The 25,941-nt window shown below is 36.3% G+C and overlaps 1 protein-coding gene across 3 annotated transcripts in view; it reads left to right on the top strand.

Moving 5' to 3' along the window:
- Positions 1-952: 952 nt before the first annotated feature.
- The window catches only part of VPS50 (VPS50 subunit of EARP/GARPII complex), a 133,062-nt gene continuing 108,073 nt past the window's right edge, over positions 953-25,941 (top strand). Inside the window, exons 1-4 of one of the 3 annotated variants that reach the window (XM_025929639.2) lie at positions 953-1,109; positions 8,114-8,182; positions 23,247-23,369; positions 24,685-24,756. In XM_025929639.2, the coding sequence (XP_025785424.1) occupies positions 1,077-1,109; positions 8,114-8,182; positions 23,247-23,369; positions 24,685-24,756 (297 nt within the window). In that variant the 5' untranslated portion in view covers positions 953-1,076. The remainder of the gene's footprint in view (positions 1,110-8,113; positions 8,183-23,246; positions 23,370-24,684; positions 24,757-25,941) is intronic. The other 2 variants (XM_086696181.1, XM_086696174.1) reach the window with 2 other exon arrangements.

Below are 25,941 nucleotides of genomic sequence, written 5' to 3'. Positions count from 1 at the left end.
GCTAATATATGTAAAGCTATTAGCAGAGTTCTTGACATGTAGTAAGCGCTCAATAATTGTTACCTGTTGTTAGTGCTGGGTCGCTTTTTTTCCCCCCTGGTGTTCTCATAACTAGAACTTTTTTTTTTTTTTTTTAAAGTAATCTCTACACCCAACATGGGACTTGAACTCACAATCCCAAGATCAAGAGTCACATGTTCCACCAACTGAGCCAGCCAGGTGCCCCTGGAAAGTTCTTCCTTAAATTAAACCCGAAAGACTCTTCTACCTTCCTCAATTTAACTGAATTACTAAAAGTTGAAATGAGAACTTTAAAGTGACATGCGTACTTATTATTGTTGCATTTTCCATCTTGACTTGCCTTAGATTAGGAAGGTAGTGAAATAGGTAGGGGTTAAATCTTTGGGTTTTATAGTTTTTTTTTAGTGGATGCCAAGACTGAGAAAGAACAGCCCTAACCCTGGACAGCTGCCTATTGGACAACCTGGACCACACCTTTCTTCAGGCCAAGCCCAGAGCCAGCTAGAGAGTCCCAGGTTCTCAGGTCAATTCTGGGAGACTGCCTTCCCTTGAGTTCCTGTCACGTCAATCTCAGGTCCTCCCACTCCGCCCGTCTCTACCAGGTGGGGTTTCCTCCATTATACTCTTAGGGGAATCACGTCAGTCTGGTTTATATACTGTCTTCTCAATGCTTGTTCCTGTCGTTCAATGCCTGGTCACCTACGAGTTAGCTTTTCGTTTTATCAATGGAGTTACCAAGGGCAAGGAATTCCGTAAAGACAGGCGGTCGCCGTGGTCACTCAGAGCAACAAGACTTGCAGGCTTAACTGAAGCATCCACTGTTTTGCTTGCTGGGAAATGTAGTACCTGGGCTGTCCTCTCCTTTTCATTGCGGGTGTCGGTGGCAGCCGGAAGACTACAATTCCCAGCATGCTCAGGGAACGAGAGAGGATGACCAGGGTCGGCAGCTCCACGTGACTACTCACTATGGCTTCCCTGTGTACCGGCCAGCTGTCTGGTGTTTGGGCGTGATTTGTCAGTTCTTTGCCACAGAATACCCCTTTCACGATTTCGACATGCAAAAAATCAAATCTCTTATGACCCGACAGGTAAGTCGCAGAGGCTGAAGCAAAGGCCTCCTTCGTTTCTGCTGGTAGAGGAGTCTAGATGGTCTGTCTCTGGACCGGGACGGGCGGACGCCTAAGGTATGGCTGGTGGCAGGTGTCAGGGGCACTGGAAAGTCGGGGCACACCCTGGAAAACTAATCTGAGCCGCCCTGATCCGAGCTCTGCTCAGGCGGGTAGCGGCGTCCCAGAAACATTCCTTTAGATAAGGTCAATGAGGGAGTTTCAGTGAAGGCTATCTTGGTTTCCCTTCCTCTCCCTTTTGCCGTCGTTCCAGTGACAGTCCCAGCTGCCTGCAGGACTCCCTTTATCCAGGCTGCCTGTCGTCTCTGAGCAGGTGGCCTGGGTAGGCGGGTGGGGTCTGTGCAATAGAGATGACCTGGAAAGAGTGAAAAAAAGTGGATGAGTTGAAGACAGAATTGGTAGGTTGGTGACTTTGGGCAAGTTCCCAAACCTTATAGCCTAAATTTCCAGATGCTAAAATGAAAATAATTATTTTTGTTAATCTTATCTTACAATTCTGAGAGTCACCACCAATAAGTTAATGCGTGAGAAATTATACTTAAAAAATCATTGTTATGGCAAAATAATGGTCTTTTATTTTTTGCCACAATGATAATTCATGAATAAAAAACTTTGGTTTTTATTCCATCTCATAAATGTTATGGACTTCCTAGTCATGTCTCAGCTTTCTTCAAGCAAGAAATTATGATTTTAGATACCTTTATTTATTCAACTCTAATATTTCACCATAATTGGCCATACTTTATTACTTTTATATGAGAGAAGTTAATTCAGGGTTGTAAATTAGAGATTTTGAGAACTTTGGAGAATATGAAGGATAGTCATTTAGTGAAAGTTTCATTTGTGAGTTAGGTTTGTTGTTTATTAGAAAACAGATTCCAAATTAAATTCTTATTTGAGAATTCAGAATTTGAGAGATACCTGAATAGGTTACAAATGGTAGATATCTTGTGAAGAATACATGAGTCCTACGTGATTATTTTACTCCTCTTAAATTGTATTGTTAATGTCACAAAAATAAAATTTAAAAGTTCTGTAAACAATAAAAGATTTAAGTAAGTGGCGATCCCTCACATTTGTTGAGTACTGGTATTATGGTTCATACCACTTGTTACTCAGGGATGTTTGCATCTTGCTCCATCCAGTAGTAGCTATGTGACCTTGAAGAAGTCACCTTTTTTGAGCATTTGTTTCCACATCTTTAAAATAGGGATGATAACATGTATCTCATGGTGTCAGATTGATGGTGATGTTCATATGATATGAAGGTAAAGAGATCAAGGAGTTAACACAGCATCTGGGTCTTATGAAGGAAGTGCTTGATCACAGAGTTCATCTCAGTGGCTGCACTGATGCTGAGAAAGCAGGAAAACTGGAAGCAGGCTGTTGTAGTAACAATAGGAGATGATTTCAGGCTGATTTTTGGTATCTGTTTGCTTTTTTTTTAGTATCTCTTTAATTTTTACACCAATATACATTATATCACTGCTACTCCTAAACTGCTTCTAGAATGCTGAATTTGGACTTTTGTGCATCAGCTAAATTTGGTCTTCTGTCATGTTGCTTGCCATATAGTTCAGTGTAGTCATCACTGTATAGCAACATTGGTTGTTTTATTGGTTTTTAACCTTATTTTGTAATACTGAAGGGAGAGAAAAAATACACAAGTCCAGATACCCGTGATATGTTTAGATCTCCTAAATGTAGTGAATTGTTGTGTAAATGGTGACTCTTCAGCCTCAATCAGTTGCTTATTGGACTTGAGCAGCTCAAATCAGTGCTTAGGATAGAAAAACCCTAAAGAACACATACAAAATAACTGGAACATACTGTGTAAAAAGTGAAGTAAAGTTAGAAGTTTTACACAGATTTTAAAAGTCATCCTAATTATATTTGTTTATGGCTTGACTTCCACATATTTAATCGTTATGAATACACATTTCATAAATCTTTAAGATGTGAAAATAGAGTGCTGCCTGGAGTTACATTGGGAGATTTTTATTTAGTAACATTTATTATTGGGTTAAATGTAGTAGTATTACATATACACAAAGATGTTTCTTTTTTGTGAGGCTAAAGAATATGCAAATAATATTGTTAATGTGGAGAAATATGAAAGGTCTATGAAACTTACGGGTTTTTTTGGCATTTCAGCTTTGCAAGGATCTTGCTTTGGAAAAGAGTGGGAGGGTGGGCTTTGTTAGCTCTGTTTATTTACATGAGGTCTGTTGTTCAGCTTTCTCTATTATGCTGGCCTCTGTTTTTTCAATTCATTCAACAAATGTTTACAGAGCACTATGTGCCAGGCACTATTCTAAGTTTGGGGGTGTGCAGCAGTGAACAAATCAGACAAGTGCTCAGGCAGACATAGGGATTAATGCTTTGGAAGAATAGGGGATAGGGAGGTCTGGAGTTGTTGGCAATTTGCGGTTGTTGATAATTTTAGATAGGGTGGCTGTGGAAGGCCTCACTGAGAAGGTGACATTTGAGTAAAAACCTGAAGGAAGTGAGGAAGCAAACCATGTGGATATTTGGGAAGGAGCATTCCGGGTGGAAGGAAGAGCAAATGTGGAGGTCTTGAGGCAGGACCATGGCTGAGGAACAGAGGCCAGTGCGGGTGGAGTAAAGTGAGGAGAAAATAGTAGAAAATGAGGTCGGGATGAGAGCCGAAAGCAGGAAGCCGGATCACAAAGGACCTCATCGTGACCTCATCTCCTACTACTTTTTTCCTTACTAATAGCAAAGCCATGCTTCTATTTTGATTGAAATAGCAAGCAGAGGAGTGATGCCATTTTACATATGTGGACTTCACAAAGACATTTTTGGCCTCTTTTATTTACTTATTTATTTTTTTAATGTGTATTTATTTATTTTGAGAGAGAGTGAGGGAGGCGCAGAGACAGGGAGAGAGAGACAATCCTAAGCAGGCTCCTCACTGCCAGCAAAGACTGGCCTCTTTTTAAAGAATAGTTTGAAGAGGGAAAAAGAGCAAAAAAAGGGAGAACAGTAAGGATGCTATTGCAGTATCTGAATGAGAGAGGATGTGGGCCTTATATAGAGTCCTCGTGGTGGAAGGATTGAGAAGAGGCTGGATCTGTGGGTATATTGTAAATTTAGAGTTGACAGGACTTCTTGACAGATCAGATTTGGGCTGTGAGAGAAGGAGAAGCATTAAGGTTGATTCCAGATGGTTTGGCCCCCTCAATTAGAATTGGCATTTAACGAAATGGGTAAGGCTGAGGAAGGAACAGATTCAGGGAAGGCAGAAAGTTTTTAGACTTGCTTTTTAAAAGCCTCTTTTAGATATTTAAGTGGCAAGATTAAAAATAGGCACTTGGCTAAGAGTCTGAATTTCTGAGGAGAAGCACAGGATATAGATAAAAATTTGGGACTTAAAAACATATATAAGGTATATAAAGTGGCTAAGATCACCAATGGATTGAGTGTGGATATAAAACAGTCCATGGTTGGAGCTCTTGAGATTTCAATGCTGGAAGGGTAGGGTGGATCTAGCAAGGCAGACTGAGAAGGAGCAGCTGGTGAGGTAAGACCACAGCATCTCAAAGACCACCTGTCCCCTATCAGACACTGAATAAATATTTGTTGGATAAATGTTGGATAAAGACAACAACCAAGTAGTGTGGGTCCTGGAAACCACGTAAAGAATTGAAAAGAGGAAGGAGTGATCACCTGTGCTAAATGCTGCAGCAGATGGGTGGCAGAAGGTGAGAATGAGCTTTGGATCAAGCAGCATGGAGGTCATTGGTGACCTGACAGTAGCACTTCTCATGAAGTGGTGGGGAGGAAAGCTGGATTAGGTGGGTTAGAGAGAAATTGAGGACTGAGTACAGCCACTATGTTGAATTTTGCTGAAGAGAGAAAGAGGCAGACATCACCTCACATGCTCCTTTTGATCATTGGGACATTTAGTTGCTGGTCTCATAAATGGAAATAGAAGATTCATTTAGGCATAATAGAAGTAGTCTGAAGTGTTAAAATGTGCTTTGGGCAAAGAAATAAAGTGCAGAGGCAGGTATTTTGTAAAAAATTTTTTTATTTATATATTTTTAAATTTACATCCAAGTTAGCATATAGCACAACAATGATTTCAGGAGTAGATTCCTTAATGCCCCTTACCCATTTAGCCCACCCCCTCCACAACCCATCCATTAACCCTCTGTATGTTCTCCACATTGAAGAGTCTCTTCTGTTTTGTCCGTATCCCTGTTTTTATATTATTTTTGCTTCCCTTCCCTTATGTTCATCTGTGTCTTAAAGTCCTCATATGAGTTAAGTCATATGATATTTGTCTTTCTCTGACTGACTAATTTCACTTAGCATGACACCCTCCATTTCCATCCACATAGTTGCAAATGGCAAGATTTCATTCTTTTTGATTGCCGAGTAATACTCCATTGTATATATATACCACATCTTCTTTATCCATTCATCCATCGATGGACATTTGGGCTCTTTCCATTTGGCTATTGTTGAAAGCACTGCTATAAAAATGGGGGTGCATGTGCCCCTTTGAAATAGCATCCCTGTATCCGTTGGATAAATACCTAGTAGTTCAATTGCTGGGTTGTAGGGTAGTTCTATTTTTAATTTTTTGAGGAACCTCCATACTGTTTTCCAGAGTGGCTGTACCAGTTTGCATTCCCACAAGCAATGCAAAAGAGATCAGAGGCAGGTATTATTTATGCTGAGCTTTTTATAAATTTAAACCGAGGAAATTTTCAAAACAAATACTAAATATAAAAGAAAGTCAAATAATGGTTAATGATTACAGTGAGTTTCAATTCGGTAAAAGCAGAGTACTACAGTTATAACCATGAATTCCTGCTTTAGAGAAGTAAAGATAAAAATGATTTCTTTTTTGTCAATAGAAATTTATAAACTTGCTAATAAACTTGCTAATCTTAAAATACACATGAGTACCAGATGTTGTGCTCTGAGACATTTATGTGAAAAATACAGGTGAGTGTCAGATGTGCTCTGAGACACTTATGTAATTCTTCATTTTTGTTTTGATAAAAGAGAAGCATTTCTCTGTGATCACAGTAATATTCAGAATAATGGTTAGCACTTAAAGAATGCTTGCCATATACCAGACACTGTTTTTGGCCTCCCACATACATTATCTCCTTTACTCCTTACCACTGGCCTCTGCATTATTGTCACCATAATTAGAATATAAAGACAGGCAAGGTAGGTAAGTTGTTCAAGACCACAGAGCCCATTCCCTGAATCACTGAGCTCCCGTGCTTCCCAACATGTAATAGGGTTTCCAATTTTTACGACTTTTATTTTGTACATTTGTTAGAAAGTTGCCATATAGTATTAGCAGATTATTATATGGGGTGACTAATCTGGAGGTAAGGCCCTTTCCTAGATATTAGTGTGTATCACTTTACATTTAAGGCATTGGTTTCTTTACTGAGTAGCTCTGGGGAAAGAGAAAATTACATGTGATATATTCCTCCAAGAATTTCTGTTGGATTGATTACACAAATCTGTACTTTTAAAAATATTTATTTAAAAGGCATGACAGTTATATTTTTAAAATATATTTTAGGGGTGCTCATGCTTTTGAATCAAATTATGAAGTTTTACACTTGTGCGTTTATGTATATATATGTGCATGTATGTGTGTATGTGTGTGTGAGAGAGAGAGGGAGAGGGGTAGAAAGAGAGAATATGAGAGAGAATGAAAGTGAGAGAAACCTGGGTGTGGAGTCTTCTGGGAGTAATGGAATACTTGGGAGTGAGGCAAAGCACCTGCTGTCATAAAAAATTGTAGTCATGACTGGCCATATTTTATAATAGGGAAGATAGAATACATGGCTCTATAGTTTAAAAATAAGCAAGTTCTGCTCTAACTCTCCAATAGTCAACCTAAGTAAACCATATATTTTGGCTACTAAGGACATCAAAGGACCAATATAAGGTACCTAAAGGACAAAACTCAAATTTATGCATCAGCTAATTTTGCTCACAGTTTTTTCAAATGTTTATTTATTTTTGAGAGAGAGAGACAGAATGCGAGCAGGGCAGGGGCAGAGAAGGAGACAGAAATTGAAGCAGGCTCCAGGCTCTGAGCTGTCAGCCTGGAGCCCCATCCAGAACCCCCACAACTCTGAGATAGTGACCTGAGCTGAAGTCGGACACTTAACCAACTGAGCCACCCAGGTGCCCCTCACAGACTAATATTTACAGGGATTTTAGTTATCTGCTTTGAATAGCCTATGTTTAAAAAGAGGCTTTCAAAGAAAAGTTAGATTGCTAACTTCTTTCTGTCTTGTTCACTTTCCCTGGTACAAATGAGACTTTCAGAGTCCCTCAGTAGATTGTGAATATAGAAATTACCAGGTACCAGGGAGCTAAAGAACAGTAGAAAGCAGCAAGATAGGAGATTTGTTATACGGTACAAATTGGGTGCATTGGTGAGAAATAATCAGGTAGAATCAAGGGATTACTTACGTATTAATTAAGCAATTAGCATTATTTAAAAGTCTTTGATTAGCTCAATTGGTTGGTGTATTATATCAGAGAATCATAATACTTGTTCCTTTTTATCAGGTGAATTTGGTAATGATTAATAGATAAGTCCTTTTATAGAATGCTTTTTGTCACCCAATTTTCTTTTCTTTTCGTTGTTTTTAAACTATGGTTAAATTAGACTTCAGCCATTAGTTATGAAGATGTCATATAATATTTTTATTTTAAACTTCCAAAAGTACATCTTTACTTGATTTAATAATACTATTATTAAATACTATTTAATATCATATTAATACATATTAAGTATATTAAGTGACAGCTGTTTTTAGAACGTACGTTCTATATATTTTAAAGCAGGAAAATTTCTGTTTTTAATGGTGATTTCTATTTTAGTAAATATGTTCTATCATTTTATAGTTCTGCAGCAGAATTAAAATTCTTTTTATTATTATTTTTTTAAGGGTCTGAAAAGCCCTCCGGAGAACCTTAGTGATCTTGGTGCCATTGAGAGTCTCCGGGTCCCTGGAAAGGTATTGATCTATATGTGTGAGCGTGACTTTTCACTTCCTTAAAAAATAATATTGCCTTTGGATAATAATTGATTCACAGAAGCCTTTCCTTCCCACAGGAAGATGGTAGTTATGATAAAACTAGGTAAATTTTTATAGTATAGTGGGCTTGGGGCTTGTTTTTGCTTTCATTACTCATTGGGATGCAGTATGATTCATTATAGTGAAACAGAAAAATGCAAAATTGATAAATTTAGAATTTATTATTGTATCAAATTCTTAGCCTGAAATCAGTTTTATATGTATATATGGAACTTATTGATTTATATACTGTAATTTGGAGAAATAAAATGAAATAATTTACTTTTTATGCTGTAACATTTGGAGCCAAATATATTTTTGTTATGGAGCAGACATTTTTGAGTAAGTAGCTAAAGTATAGTTTATAATAAATTATAAATATCTTAGATTTTAATCTCCTGATTCATGTGAACTTATGTTTACATATTTTAATAGGTGTTACTTGAAAGCTAGTTGGCTTTCCCTCAGGAGAATTACTAACCGTTGTTAAAAAAAAACAAAAAACAAAAAACAACCGTGCTGTTCCTCACTCTGGGATATTGCCATTCGAAGCTGCCTTGGTGAATAGCAGCTCCATCACAGATCAAAGCATCGTCTTCTGAATGTCTGCTCTTGTGATTTTCAATTTGAGGATGATATTTCAAAATACTATTTGTTTCCTGTGTCTGGCATCTTAATACGTAGGGCTTGTTTCTCTTGGTCAGCAATCATAAGTCCTCTCATGACGCCTCAGTGTCAGCTGCTTAGGAGAGTGATTTCCCATCCCCGTGAGGAGCCTTATCCCCTAATGTGAATTTTGTATTTACAGCTTAGGCTTTATTTGGGAGCAGACCCAAACATATTCTCCAAATATGATAATATTCCAGCCAGCCCTTTTGCATGAAATGATTTGACAAAAACCTTAAAGAGGCATTTTGAATAGTTTTATATAATGTTATAAAAGATTATTGCATGTGATGAAATTGGGAACTAAGCAATAACCATAAATCCTAATTGACAATTCTTTTTATTTCTTTGACTCTAGAAAAAAGATTATCATGCATCATAAACATGCCTTAAATTGGATTGCATTAGATGTTGTATTGCGTAAGAACTTTGTCGTTTTTAAACCTTGTGTGAACTTTGTCGTCTTTTTTTTTTTTTTTAATGTTTATTTATTATTTTGAGAGAGAGACAGAGCACAAGCCAGGGAGGGGCAGAGAGAGAGGGAGACACAGAATCGGAAGCAGGCTGCAGGCTCTGAGCTGTCAGCACAGAGCGCAATGCTGGGCTTGAACCCACAAACTGTGAGATCACGAACTGAGCCCACGTCGGCCACTAAACTGACTAAGCTACCCAGGCACCCCTGTTGTCTTTTACACTGTGCACCTTGATGTTTTTCCAGTACTTGTAGGTAGTGAATTTATAATGATCTCATTACCCAGTCTCCTCACTGACCTCCCCACCCGCAGCCCCATCAGTGGCTTGTGGTGTGTAATTTGAGATGACTGCTTCTGGGTGGAGAGGCTAGTCTGGGATCATATGATCAGGGTATGTATATGATTCAGGTGATGATTAAGCTTGGGGCATTGGTCTGATTGACACTCACTAAGAAGCTAAGTTAAATTATAAAACAATTAATAGTAAAATTAGTATCATGGCATTGGGCTTAAATGTAGCCTTACTCAAGAAAGCTCATAAGTCCTTGTGCTTGTTCTGTTCTCTCTGTGCATTCTCTGGAAACATCACAAGTGCTGCAGGGTGAGCTGACTGCTGCCTTCTCCTCTGTGTATTTTTGAGACTTTAAGAGTTGCTGGATCAGGAGAGTAGTGAAACTCCAGTCAGTACACCAAGTTTGAGATGGGTGAAGTTCCTACTCAAGACTGAAATTAAGAGTTAAGAAGACTTGTGTTCAGAAATGCCCTTATACAGTGTAGTTTGGTATAACTTCAATGCTGAGTATATGTTTCATAATTTAGATGTTATTTGAGCGCCTGCATGGCTCAGTTGGTTAAGTGTCCAACTTCAGCTCAGGTCATGATCTCAAGGTTTGTGAGTTCAAGCCCCCCATGGGACTCTGTGCTGGAAGCTCAAAGCCTGGAGCTGCTTTGGATTCTGTATTTTCTTCTCTCTCTGCCCCTCCCCTGCTTGCACTCTGTTTCTGTCTCTGTCTCTCTCTCAAAAAAAACCCCAAAACACAATTTAGATGTTACTCTATAGTTAGGTCATATATATAATATATATAATATATATAATATATATAAAGTTTTTATTACATCCCCAGAATTTATTCATCTTCTGTCTAGAAGTGTGTACTTTTTGACCAACATCTCCCCATCTACCCCACCCCTCAGCCTCTGGTAACCATCATTCTGGTCTCTGTTTCTATGAGTTTGACTTTTTAATATTCAACATATAAGTGATATCATACAGTATTTGTCTGTCTCTATGTGATTTATTTTACTTAGCATAATGCCCCTCTTGGTCCACCCATGCTGTCACAAATGGCAGTATTTCCTTCTTTCTTATGGCTGAATAAAATTCCATTGTATATACGTACTACATCTTGATGTGTTCATCTTTTGACTGACAATTGTTTCCATACCTTGGATATTGGAATGCTGCAGTGAACGTGGGAATGCATATATCTCCTTGAGATGGTATTTTCATGTCCTTTGGATATATATCCAGAAATGGGATTGCTGAATTTTTAATTATTTTGAGGAACCTTCATACTGTTTTCCATAGTGGCTGTACCAATTTTTATTCCCACCAACAGCGCACAGGGTTCCTCTTTCTCCACGTCCTCACTAATTTAAGTCATTATCTTTTGTCTTTTTGATGATAGCCATTCTACCAGATGTGAAATGATACTGCATTGTGGTTTTGATTTGCATTTCCCTGATGATGAGTGATGGTGATATATATTTTTCATGATTTATTTTTTTAATAGAAGTATTATTTTTTTAAGTTTATTTATTTATTTTGAGAGAGAGAGAGAGAGAGAGAGTGTATGTGCACATTGGCGAGGGCAGCGGGAGAGGGCAAGAGAGAGAGCATCCTAAGCAGGCTCTGCACTGTCAGCACAGAGTTCCACAAGGGGCTCAAATTCATGAACTGTCAGATCATAAACCTGAGCTGAAATCAAGAGTTGGATGCTTATGTGACTGAACCACCCAGGTGTCCCTTACATGATTTATTTTTATACAGTTGTCTTAAAATTAGTGTCACGGCTAGTTCTTGATGATTGAACTTCTATGGCTTCAAAAAATAACTTTTATATTGAGTTTTTTAAGTTGTTAAAAATATTTCAACAAAATGTAAAACATGAATTTAAAATTATTATTTAAAAAAATTTTTTTTTCAACGTTTATTTATTTTTGGGACAGAGAGAGACAGAGCATGAACGGGGGAGGGGCGGAGAGAGAGGGAGACACAGAATCGGAAACAGGCTCCAGGCTCTGAGCTATCAGCCCAGAGCCTGACGCGGGGCTCGAACTCACGGACCGCGAGATCGTGACCTGGCTGAAGTCGGACGCTTAACCGACTGCGCCACCCAGGCGCCCCTAAAATTATTATTATTATTTTTTTTTAAATTTTTTTTTCAACGTTTTTATTTATTTTTGGGACAGAGAGAGACAGAGCATGAACGGGGGAGGGGCAGAGAGAGAGGGAGACACAGAATCGGAAACAGGCTCCAGGCTCTGAGCCATCAGCCCAGAGCCCGACGCGGGGCTCGAACTCCCGGACCGCGAGATCGTGACCTGGCTGAAGTCGGACGCTTAACCGACTGCGCCACCCAGGCGCCCCAAAATTATTATTTTAAAATAACCTTTTCCTGTAATAAAAAGTTAGTATATACTGTGAACAAAAAATACGGTAAACAGAAAAAGATACCTAAAAAAATCACAAAAATCACCAACACAGTCAAGGTTAACTTTGCCTTCTGATCTTTTCCCCATGCATATTCAAAATTTATTGAGCATCTATTTTGTGCTAGACATTCTCTAGGGACTGAATATAGCAGTAGACAAGAGAAAACTTCTCTGCTGCCAGAGAGCTTACCTAGGTTCAAGCAGAGGGAAGATAGGCAGTAAACAAGGTGATGCAAAGTATGACAAATACTATGAAGGAAATAGAGTGGTAATGTAGACTGTGAAGCTGGAGGCTCTTTCACATGGAGTAGTCAGTGTAGTTTCCTCCTTCCTTTTCTGTTTCAAAAATGTTTTCCTATAAATTATTCTGAAGCTTGGGTTTTAAACTTAGTGAAACGTATTGCAGAGAAAATGCTTGCAGTATATTACTAGGTTTAAAAAACAAGCTACCCGGTTATTTGGCTTGGGTAGATATTTTTGAACTTAATTTATACCTGTTACATTGCCTGTTATCAAAAAGACAAGAAATAACAAGTTGGCAAAGGAGAAAAGGAAGCTCTTGTTTACCATTGGTGGGAATATACATTGGTACAACCACTATGGACAACAAAAAATTAAAAATAGAACTACTGTATGATCCAGCAATTCCACTTATAAGGAAAATGGAAACACTAAGTTGAAAAGATATATGCACCCTCATGTTTACAGCAGCGTTATTTACAACAGCCAAGACATGGAAACAACCTAAGTGTTCATAGATGGATGAATGGATAACGTAAATGTGTGTGTGTGTGTGTGTGTACACACATATACACACAAATACATAACAATGGAATATTATCAGCCACAGACACGAATGCAGTCTTGCCGTTTTTAACACTATGGATGGACCTTGCGTGAATTTTACTGAGTAAAAAAAGTCAGAGAAAGACCATATGATCAAATACCATATGATTTCACTTATATGTGGAATCTAAAAAGAAAACAAAACAAAAAAAGCAACAAGTCATAGATATAGAGAACAGATTGGTGGCTACCAGAGGCAAGGGGTTTGGGGGTGGGCAAAATGGGTGAAGGGGTCAAGAAGTATTAACTTCCAGTTACAAACTAAATAAGTCATTGGGACATAACATACAGCATGGTGACTATAGTTAATAATACTGTATTGCATATTCTAAAGTTGCTAAGAGAGTAGATTTTAAAGTTCTTATCCAAGAAAAAATATTCTGTGTACTGGGTGATGGACTTACTATGATCATGTTGCAATATATACAAATATTGAATCATCAGTAAAAAAACAGACAAACAAAAGAACACCACCAAAAGAACCCACCTCACTGTCTTAATTTGGGTTCCCTTGATATTCTAATGCCAGAAGTAAAAAATCCAATTTATGCTTCTTAAGTAGTCTGTGTAAATACTTGTATAGAGAAACTTTTAAACATTAACTTCATCTAATGCTTTACCTCATTCAAGTATATGTATGTAGAACATTTTTAAAAAAGGCCTCCTTGGTTTTTCTGTATGGACCCATGTCTTCTTCCTTTTCTTATCTAAGTTGTAACAAGGAAGTGAGATTTCACTGGGGTTTTCAAGAAGGAAATGGTTTAGCTTGGGTTGTGTTATGTTAAAAGGTTCTGGTGTAAAGAATAAATAGAAGGGGAATGTTAGGATGAATCATAAGAAAGGCTGTTTGTTTAGGTTAAAAATAATCTAATACTGGCAAATTTCATATGGTGCAACTCATTACAGAAAGGCAGATGGTTAAGGAAAACTGAAGAAGGGCATTAGGTGTGCTTGAGAATCCAGAAAGGACTGTTTTGTTGTTGTTGTTGTTGTTGTTGTTGTTGTTTTGAGAACTATATAAATTCTGAGTGGGAAGAAACCTTAGAAGTCATCAGGTACGGGGCACCTGGGTGGCTCAGTTGGTTAAGCGTCTGACTCTTGGTTTCAGCTCAGGTCATGCATGATCTCAGGGGTTGTGAGTTTGAACCCTGCGTTGGGCTGTGTACTGGCAGTGCGGAGTCTGCTTGGGATTCTCTCTCTCCTCTCCCTCCCACTCATCCCCCCACAAATAAATAAATAAACTTGGGGGGAAAAAAAGAAATCATCTAGTACAACTTCTGCCTTTTATGGACAGCATGACACTGTATTCCATTTTAAGAGATGTGAGTCAAATAATCCATATACTGGAAATTTGGAATTTTGGTGGAGAAAATAGTGTAGAAAGAAAAAAAAATAGGATTATTTGCAGCATTTTCTATAGAAAAGGAAACTTTGAGAAAGATTTCAAAAATCTTAGCTTAAATCATTCAGAGGTAAGATCAGTGGTGTCCAAGCTTTGCTGCATATTAGAATAACTAATAACCCACAGCCCTACCCATTGTAATTAAGTGACAGTATGTGGGGTGGAGCCAGGTGTCAGCAGTGTTAAGAAATCCCTATGTGATTCCAATGTGGAGCAGTGTTTGGGAATCTTTGGCCAAGTGGAGGACACGGTGACAAGAATGGAAAAAGGGGAACTACAGGAACTATTGTAGAAGAAAATTTTTGAAATTTTATTGACATTTTTGTGGGAAAGAGTAAAGAGTTAGTGATGACCTAAAATTTCATTACTGGGAAATGGATTCTGTTATAATTCAAATTAATGGGATTTTCATGCTGAAGTAAAAATAGAGGAAACTGATCTATATAGTATTTACTGACTAAATTTGTTATTCATTTGGAGAAATTTATACTTTCTGAATTATGTGAAAGGTTTTCACTTATTTTAATTGGTTACAAGACTTATGAAGACTTGAGACCAAAATTTATTATAATATATAATAATAACAATAGCCACGTGGTTACTAGTTACAGAACTTATTAGGGTTGCATTTGAGAGTATTTGTTGAATCCTGATTAAAAATATTAATATTCAGAACCTTATAAATCTGTATTTTGACTTTAAGTAAACATTTTCCATAGTTCTTCCATAATGCTTACATATAAAAAGAGTACTGATAAGAAAAGAGTATGTTAATATTGTTTTATGTTTAATTAATATTATTATTAATATTGTTAATATTGTTTTATGAATTTATGAATAATGTTAATATTGTTTTATGAATTTTTCTGAGCTTCTACCTTCTGGTATTATTCTTTAAAGACAAAATTTTTTTTGTTTTTAAGGCCCTGATTCTCCTAACTCATAATACAAATAGGATTCAGCTAGGTTTACTATTACACATGGTTGGTTTAGCTATGCCTTTGACTTTTTTCATGTAAGACAAATATAGGCCAAGAGGACAAAAGATATCTCTGTTGCCGTCAAAACTTGAAAATACATTTGTCTAAATATAAGAAGGTATTTTTGTTTGTATGTTTAATGCATTCCACAAATATTTACTGTATACCTTCTCTTATATAACATTCTGGGAGTTTGTGCAGAATGTTTTCTCACGTGTAAAATACTTCTGTGAAGTAAGATAAATGAATTTGACTTGACTTTTTAGCATCCATGAAAAGACTTCTAAAATTTAGGAAATGGAGAAGGGCTAAATTTGAGAGACATTTTAAAAGAATTTAGGACTGAGGATTTTATTGGATGTGGAAGGTGAAGATACTGGAAAAACTGCAGTTTTTAAGTTTTTTTTTTTTTTTAATGATTACTTACTTTTGAGAGAGACAGAGAGAGCATGAGGAGGGGCCTGGCAGAGAGAGGGAGACAGAAGATCCTAAGCAGGCTCTGCGTTGTCAGCACAAAGCCCAGGCAGGGTTCAAACTCAGAAATCGAGAGATCATGACCTGAGCCGAAGTCCCACGCTTAAAGCACTGAGCCATCTATGCACCCCAAGACTGCAGTTTTTAGACAGTGAGATTGAAGGTGTTGTGATGTCTTTTCTCAGAATAGATAGCATTTCTTCTTTTGGAAAAAGGGTCTGATCATCAGAGAAATACAAATCAAAACCACACTCAGATATCACCTCACGCCAGTCAGAGTGGCCAAAATTAACAAATCAGGAGACTATAGATGCTGGAGAGGAGGTGGAGAAATGGGACCCCTCTTGCACTGTTGGTGGGAATGCAAATTGGTGCAGCCACTCTGGAAAACAGTGTGGAGGTTCCTCAAAAAATTAAAAATAGACCTGCCCTATGACCCAGCAATAGCACTGCTAGGAATTTACCCAAGGAATACAGGAGTACTGATGCATAGGGGCACTCGTACCCCAATGTTTATAGCAGCACTCTCAACAATAGCCAAATTATGGAAAGAGCCTAAATGTCCATCAACTGATGAATGGATAAAGAAATTGTGGTTTATATACACAATGGAGTACTACGTGGCAATGAGAAAAAATGAAATATGGCCTTTTGTAGCAACGTGGATGGAACTGGAGAGTGTGATGCTAAGTGAAATAAGCCATACAGAGAAAGACAGATACCATATGGTTTCACTCTTATGTGGATCCTGAGAAACTTAACAGGAACCCATGGGGGAGGGGAAGGAAAAAAAAAAAAAAAGAGGTTAGAGTGGGAGAGAGCCAAAGCATAAGAGACTGTTGAGAACTGAGAACAAACTGAGGGTTGATGGGGGGTGGGAGGGAGGGGAGGGTGGGTGATGGGTATTGAGGAGGGCACCTTGTGGGATGAGCACTGGGTGTTCTTTGGAAACCAATTTGACAATAAACTTCATATATTGAAAAAAAAAAGAAAAAGGGTCTGATGAAATGTTTTTAAAACTAAAAGAAAAACAATGCAGACTATACACTGGATTTTTCTCTCTTCAGTTTGTGATGTGTCTTTTCTTTAGTATTAGCTTCCAAATGGACAGGTATGTGGCAGGCAGCTTGATGTTGTTTGCTGAAGTTGAGAAATTTTTAAAGATAGCTTAAAAATAAATATATATATATGTATATTTGATGTCTTAAAGCTATTATCTTTAATATTTTCCTTTTAATAGAAATAAATTTATAAAAATGCCTGTTAAGAATATAACTGTTAAGTAAAAGAAGTAAATAAAAATATTTGGCAGAGTATCACGTATGAAATGTTTGCTTTCTAATTTTGTATTTTTAGCGTATGTTAATAATTATATTTCTGTGAATAACATCAGTACGTATTCTTGATCTTTTTCTTTAAAGACAAATGTCTCCATTTGGAATGCTGTTATTATGTAGAAAGTGATTAAAAATACATTATTTCAATCACTTAAATATGTTGTAAATCTGGGTTAAAATAATGCCACTTTAATAACCTTCTAGAAAAATCTATAAATCATTTTCTCAAAATCTCCCTTCATTGTAACCTCACCAGTATTCCACTAGATGGCATTGAAAGCCTGGAAAAAAACAAAACAAAAACAAACACAAACAGGCTTTAAAAGCTATGTTTTATTTAAAACACACAAACACAAACTGATAATGAGCTGGCTGCTTTGATGTATCATTATTGTTGTTCTAGTGGGATTTTAAGAAAATGTACCATTTCCCCACGTAAGCCAACATCTGGCATTTCATTACAGATTTATATGGTCTATGTATGGCTTTAGGGTATCTGATCTTGAATCCTTTTCATCCGAAACAAAACTATTTTTGTTCAATGATTTATGATTTTTGTAACACTGATTGCATATTGAAAACTTGATGTTTTGTTCTTCCTTTTAGCTCTGTATAGATTTTGGTAGCTAAACATTTTTTGCTCTCATTTCGAGCTGTAAGGTGTTACTAAGTTTGATAAAACTGTAATTTCCATTTTTAGAATTTATTATAACAGAGTAGCTTTTTTATGTTGATTGACGAAGAAATGTGCAAATAGTTAAAAAGAAAACCACAGCATTTGTCTTGGTAAGATTTGTCTTGGTAAACCTCAGTTCATGCTTTACAAGAATAAAATTTCTTTTTTTTCTACCTCATTCCCTCTCAACACAATGCAGTCTGCTATTCAGATATGTAATGTGAACCGTAGTCTAATAAACCAGTCACGGAAATGGAAGTTGGTTTGCATTTCATTTTTTTATTCTGTACATTTTTTGTGGGGTTTTGAAACTTGACTTGTGGAATGAAGATTTTGCATTCATCTTTTTTTGTTTGAATAAAGATCTACTGTTGGAGATTATAAATTTCCAGGCTGTTCTGTGGGTTCAAAAATTAGATTAAATTGCTTTTCAAAATTAAAGAGAAAATTCAATTTAATAATGGTAAGGAGAACTGTGAAGTTGTCATAACTCACTTTTTACACTTACAAAAGTGAATAGAATTGAAAAATTTGAACTTGATTTTGTATTTTTAATTTGCATGGTATTTTGTATAATTTAAAAGTAGTGGTTAAATGCAAAATCTGTGGTCTTTTTTTTCTCCTAAACTTGAATATATTCCCTTAAGAGATGAACTCTTAAGTGGGAAATTGTTTTGTAAAGTTATAGCCTATTTCCTTAGAAACCATAAATATACTGGAAATGTTTTATAACACCTTACACTTGAGGGCTCCAATTGTTTCATAGACTTGAATCCCCAGTTCTCATAAAACCTTTTGTTGTTATGTTGAGAGGAAAAATGGCTTGGCTGAAACAAAGATGTTCACTTAAATTTCTGTTATGATTGTTTTTCTTCATTTTTCATAGTTACACTTATGATGTGCATTTTATATGTATGTTCCTATCACTTTATCTCAGAGATGGATCAAAATGGAAAAAAAATAGGCTAGGTAGAATTAGAGGCAATCCTACAGTGTATTGTGACTGCTGGAAAAGACAGCTTCTAAAATATTGACTAACTTCTTTGTTTTCTACCACTTTCCTAAAATAATCCTGCTTGGTTTATTACGTTAAGAATATATTGAATATTTATGCTTACTTTTTTGATATAGTGTCTGGCACAGTGATATGTGTTAAGGTATTTTATTTTTAGTAAAGGGAAAATATGGCTCTAGTGTATATAAAAATATATTATTGGGTTTAAAAAAATCTCAACTGTTGCATTTTATTGCCTCGGTATATATGTAGATGCTCCCGCTGACGTTTTTCTACCCTGTGAAGCCACTCTCTGATGTTTAACCTGTTGTATGCTTTCCTGCTACACTTTTTACTTGTGCTTTGCTTTGTATTTGCTGCCTTATTTCCCCACATTTCTCAAATTTGAAATTTTGCCTGTTCTATCTTCTCTAAATGGTACCTTTTTCATCAGATGTGAACTCACTGCCCTTTGATACCCCTGTGTTTTGTTTGTACTCCCTTATGTAATGCCTGGCAGGGGCATTGTTTATTCATCTGACCTTTCCTGTTATTTAGCTGCTAGTTTTTTTACTCAGCTTTGTTTCTTTATTACCTAGTATAGAGAATTTTTGTATAGTGGGAATTAAAATAAATGTTAAATTGAAATATGTGACTTGATGGAGAAAGGTATGATAACAGAGCTTTGAAAGTTAACAGGTTATTTCTTAATGATAGTATGGAAGAGAGACTTGTTCTGTTCTTGCCATTGTATTTTTGCTTAGTTTTCTTTATTTGAAGTGTAGTGGATTATCATTAACAAGCAAGTTCTGGCACATATTGATGGTTTGTCATTGACAAATTATTTTTGGATTTTCAAGTTTTATGGAGCATTTGTACCACTCCAATGATAATATGTATTAGTTACTATGTGACGTAAGATTTATGATAAAATAAAATCCTTTAAAGAATTTTATTAGTAAAAGCAGTCTGTAAGACCAAAATATTCTCAAACTGAGTTTAAGTATCGAATATTATTGTCACTTTAAAAAAATCACTTATTTTTATATGGTATAAGAAGTTTCATTTAATATTCTATTCCCTTGATTTTGCATTTTAATTTTTTTTGTAGGAAATCTTCTGTTCATTTTGTTTATGTAAAATTTTGCTTCATACATATATGTTGGCTTGCAAAATTGGTTTGAGGTGAAGAAGTATGTATTTTTGTACATCACCAATCCTAGGAAACCAGTTTATATAATGGCAAAATTATGGAGTATTTGTTTTGAGAATGTACAATCTAGCTGTTTCTGTTTATTTTTCTAATTTATATGCTTAAAGTATCCCTAAAATCATTTAACACTTATTATTATTTCTAGTTAGAAGAGACATTTTATTAAGACTTTAGGGAAAGTTTTGACTGTCAAAACAACATATTGTCTTTTCCTTTCTTTTTGTTCTCCTTTTTTTTCATACAATTCACTGGATAAATTAATTTTAGTTAGATCAGTGATTGTTATCTACAATGTGCCTTGGCACTGTGGAGCATAATGATGGAGAATAAGGAGAAATCTCAGTTCTCCAAAGGTGTATAATCAAATTGAGCAGGCAGCACTAACAGTAGTGAAACATTTAGAGAATGATTAGGTAGAAGCAGAGTCTGGCAGCCTGCAGGTGCACTGGGATTAAAAGGAACGAGGTGATTGGGATGTAGGCACAATGGAGTTTGTCTGAATGAGTTCGGATATATTGTTTTCACACAGGAGCCACTAAATTATCTGAAAGGAGAGGGTATTTTATAGGGATATAGCATTGGGCATTTGTCTTGGGTTGAATTCTACTTTGTGTGCTAGGTTTCTTTTTCTGCCTTTCTCGGTTTTATGCCAATGTCCTTAGTCTAGGTTACTTAGAGTGTCATGTGTTATGTGTCTGTTCTTTGAAATTCTATGGGTTTGTCTGCTCTCTGTGATATAATTGCTTAGTTCTCCAAGAATGAATGGCATTTGACCTTTTATATACATATACAGATTGTACTCCTTTTACAGATTCATTACATTTTGTAGAATGTACACTTGTGAGATATTTATAACTGAAATTGTGTTTTCCCTTTGACATTCTTAATAACTTTGGATATTTGTTTCACTGTCATCGTATGTGTATGTTTGTCCTTTACAGATGAAAAAAAAATTAGGCACGGAGAGACTAAGTTACCCAAAGCTAATACCAGAGTTGTAACTAAAACCTAAGTGTCTTTACCTTCAGATCAATTAATTAGGTAGTGTATAGAGAACTTCAGCATGGAGTTAGATATCCTTGGCATTTATACATTTAAGATGAAAATATTCATTCATTGCAATCTATTTGAATTTTTGCTTGACTTCGTACTTGATGTTTTCAATCTTAGCAGTTTTTATAATATTAAAAAAAAATTTTTTTTGAATGGTACCAACTACATTTGTTTGTTAGTGGTGCTGTGAAATTCCTAGGGAGGAAATTCCTAGGGAGGATATTGCCATATCCTGACTTGGGTCTTTTTCCCTACCTCAGTTTGCAGCATCTGAAGCTGGTATTTCAAATGCCTATGGACTTTTAGGGAGGGAGATTTCCAGGAATATCTGATCTTGTTTTCTTTTTTTTTTATTATTTTTTTTAATGTTTATTTATTCTTGAGACAGAGACAGAGCGTGAACGGGGAGGGGCAGAGAGAGAGGGAGACACAGAATCTGAAACAGGCTCCAGGCTCTGAGCTGTCAGCACAGAACCCAACACGGGGCTCGAACCCAAGAACTGTGAGATCATGACCTGAGCTGAAGTCGGATGCTCAACTGACTGAGCCACCCAGGCGCCCCTGATCTTGTTTTCTATTTCATGTCTCACTCATTTCAAATTTTTATTAAATGCTTGGAGGTTGCCCATGAGTAGGTTAGTTGGAAACCTTTCTATAAGTAGTATGGTTTTAACCCAGGTCTGTTCCTCAGCTCCATTGTCCAGGGTGTTATGTAGATTAGTGTGTTTGTTGTAGAACCCCCCCCCCCCCCCCCCCCCCACCAATGCAGCTTCTTCTGTTAGGACACAGGGTTTCTTACTTATAGTATTTGATTGCATGCTATATCAGTGATGACTGTGTCTTTGACCTTTTTTGGTTAGTATATTTTATAAGTTGAGTTTTGGTACAGAAGAGGCATTTTCTTTTCCATGCACTCTTAATTATGCAGATTTGATGTTTGTGTGACTTTGCCTTCTCTTTTAAATTTATTGGAATTTTAAACAGTTTTTCTCTTGAGTTTCAGATTTATTGCTCTAATATTTTCTTTTAGCTTGAATCTAAGAGGAGATAATTTTATAATTAATCACTTTACATATTTAAAATATAAATTAAAGCCTAAAAGATATATAAGCTAGGTTTTTTTTATAAATGAAAAGTATGCCCTATAATAAAATAATCTAGAGTTTCTCTGAAAAATAATGTTCTCTGATAGACATTATAATTTTTGCATATTTAATCAGTGGTGATTTATTAAGAATTTTTGTGAAATGTTATTTTAGTGACTGTAAAATTCTTTTAAATATTAGTTCCTTTTGTGTTCTTAAATATATTTGAGATTAATATGAATAAAAAAATCAAAGGACGAAATTGTTATATGTGTATAAAAATAATGTTGGTTAATTAGTGTGGCAGAGAGGGGGTATCTGAATTAATGAAACTTCCAGTTAACTGAAGGTTTATCCAATGATGCAGTAAAATTGAGAGGATTAGGATGCTGACATTAGGGGTAGGGATTTGTCTGTCAGGCTCTTTTTAGTTGTGTAAGTCCACAGAAGCCCTGTTCTATATCATTAAGAAGAAAGCATTTTATCAAATACAGAGCTTTAGGTTCATAATCAGATTATTAACTGTGGTATCAGCACCCTTTGAAGGAGGCCTCATAGGATTACAGAGCTAAACTTGCAGTCTTTTCTGGAGCCAGTATGTCTTAGCCAAGCAGTGAGATTGCCAGCACGGGGAAGAATGTTTGCTCTGCTCAGGGTTCTAATGCTGACGGTGACCCCACAAGTCATTGAGGCATTCGCTGGTTATCTGTGCTGAGACGGATTTTAGAATGTTAAATGATGAAAATATGTATATATGTGGTATGTATATACAGCAGGTTACATAGACACTTTGTTTTTTCCTTTTGTTAAACTTCTAAATTCTTTTACCTACCAGTTGACACACACAGAATTGAAAATAAAATCTGAATCTCTAACCCTCCCCCCTTTTTTTTCTCCAATAGATGAATAGTTTTTAGTGTCTTAGTAGTCCTAATTTTCCATGAACCTTCATGGTTTCTGTCAGTTTGTTTCCTTGCTCAGAATGGGCCCCCAGGAGATTTGTGATTGTTAAAATAGATGATTATTTATTTCCATGCAGGTAGAATTATAATAGCTACAAGTACTTTAATTGTGATTTTTTTCCTTAAAGGAGGAATTCCGAGAACTTCGAGAACAGCCTAGTGACCCTCAAGCTGAACAAGAACTAATTAATAGTATTGAACAAGTATATTTTTCTACGGACTCATTTGATATTGTTAAATATGAGCTGGAGGTAAAAAAAAATTCATTAAAACCTATCTAAACTCTGTCTTGTTCAGTGACTGAATTCATGGGTGAGAGTTGAATGCTTTTTAGGGGTGTTCTTTCTTTTTCTTTCTTTCTCTTTCCTCTATCTGTCTGTCTTAATACCAGGACTGGTCTCTGATGACCGTATTATGATTAAATGAACTGTCCACATTGTTTTTACACTGAAATTATTTTAGAAAAATGTAAAATTAAGTGCTGCTGTAGAATATTGGTCCAGGAAACGTTTCTATATTTTTGGTTTTTAACTTTTAGCCTACAATATGTTGATATGCTGCCTTTATCTTATTTTATATTGTCTAAATATATTTAGAAAAGCTCTAAGATTTTCAATCATGTTTCTTTTTCTTTTAGGTTGGTTTCTTTCTTTACTTTATTTATGTATGTATGTATGTATGTATGTATTTATTTATTTATTTATTTTTTAGAGAGCAAGTTGGGGAGGGGCAGAGAGAGAGGGAGAGAAAGAATCCCAGGCAGTCTGCACACTGTCAGTTCAGAGCCCTATGCGGGGCTTGAATTCATGAACTATGAGATCATGACCAAGCCAAAGTCAGATGCTTAACCAGCTAAGCCACCCAGGTGCCCCTCATGAATGTATCTTTACATAATTGTTTAGCCATGATAAAGACCTCTATGCCATAATGTTTATACTGTTGTCATTTTAAATTTACAGGAAGTTCAGAAAAGAATAGTCAATTTTGATTTTAGATGAAACCAAGTACAGTATGCATATTTACTTTATACGCAGGATGTACATAGTCAGCACCCACTCATTCTGAAGTTTCATCAATCTATTGATTGAGACTTGGAGTCTAACTTGGAGTTTCTGGTATACACAGTGGCATGTATGGCATGTATTCTTGCTAGTTTCCCATACTACCTTCTGAAAGCTGGTGTGTAATCTAGAATGCACTCCAGCAACTATCACTCTCACACTGTAGCATGTAGTTACTATTCATAGTGTTTCAGAGGGGAAATATATTTTGAATTCTGTTGTAGGCAATAGGGATATACCTGTGGCTGGTAGAGAGGGTGGTTAGGATGAGGGACTTTCTCTTGTTCTCCTGTCCTATAGGGCTGTGTGAGGGATGGAACTTGAGCACCAGTGGGTTGGCTAACAAAGGTGTGTAGGGTTTTGTGTCTGAAGTCCAGTGGGGAGATTGGGGAGGCCAAGAGGAGTGGGTGGGAATGGGATGTGACACTGTTTATAAGTCAGGTATGTAGGTAAATGAAACAAAAGTAAGCTATTTTTTTACTCTTTATTTGTGGGTATCTTTTAGAAGCTCCCTCCTATTCTCAATTTGCAAGAATTAGAGGAGTACAGAGACAAATTGAAACAACAACAAGCTGCAGTAAGTAAAAAACACCTTTCTTTCTGACATGACTAAATGAGACACAGCAGAGAGGTGTAATGTTTGCAGATTTTATGGTTTAACTTAATATATTAAACAAATATTATTTAACATGACTCAGACTCAGTGATACATTTATTTTAAAATTTATTCAGCTTCTCACATTTCCTTAATATAGATTTGCTAGTTCTTTCTCTGGAATCCTAAATGTAATCAAAGAATTTTGAACTTTTTTTTAGATTGCTAAGTATCTTTTCCCCACTTACAGTTTCTTATCTCAGAATAAAGGCCCCCACTTCTAGTTGAAAGAGGCCCATAGAGAATAGAGAGTTAAGATTCAGAAAGTCTGAATTGTAGTCACTGATTAATTGTGTAGCATTGGGTAAGTCACCTAGCCTTGCTAAATCTATTTCATGTTCTCTGTGAAGCAGTGCGTTAGGCCTGCATTTTCTCTGATGCTGTAAAATTCTTTGATTCTGTGATTTTCCTTGCATTAGGCTGAGCTCTTTTAATAATACTCAGACTATACTGTAGAAGATTAATGTTAGTATGTGGTCTTGTTAATTTTTTTTAATAGTAACGGAGCACTAGTAATAAATGTATCTGAATTTAAGATGTGATTTTTAATAATACATCTGACAAATAAAGGAAGATGTACTTCTCTTTCTTTTGTGTTATACTCAGTGGTCTCAGTGGGTGCTGGGATCTCCCTCGGGGTAACAGCAGTGGTCTGGGAAAGGGACTTGACCAGTAGAGGGTTGTGTGGTAAAAGTGTGTTGTGATTTTGGAGAACTAGATTTCAGCAGATGGTGGCATCTCTTGCCTTCTGTTGGTTTCAGCATGTTTAAATATGTGTGTGTTTATCTTGTACTTGGATGTGCTAGTATTCTTTGGGGAAAGAATCCCACCACAAGGGCTATACTGCATAATGACCTTTGGAATTTGGTCAACCTGGGCTTGAATCCCAGCCTTGTAACTTACTGTGGGGGCTGTGGGTGAGTTACTACTATATTTAAGATTACTCATCTGGAAAATGAGGAAGCATGTAATTCATTTTAATATATTGTCATGAGTAGTAACGGAGATAATATAGGGAATGCACTTAGTACGCTGCCTGGCACAGTGCAGATTAACAACTCTATCATCTATTTTAAACTATTTATTTATGTATGTATTTTTTAATAC

Source organism: Puma concolor, chromosome A2 (assembly GCF_028749965.1).
Source record: "Puma concolor isolate L17-30 chromosome A2, mPumCon1.1.hap2, whole genome shotgun sequence".
NCBI lineage: Eukaryota > Metazoa > Chordata > Mammalia > Carnivora > Felidae > Puma > Puma concolor.
This window is presented reverse-complemented; position numbering and strand designations above follow the sequence as displayed.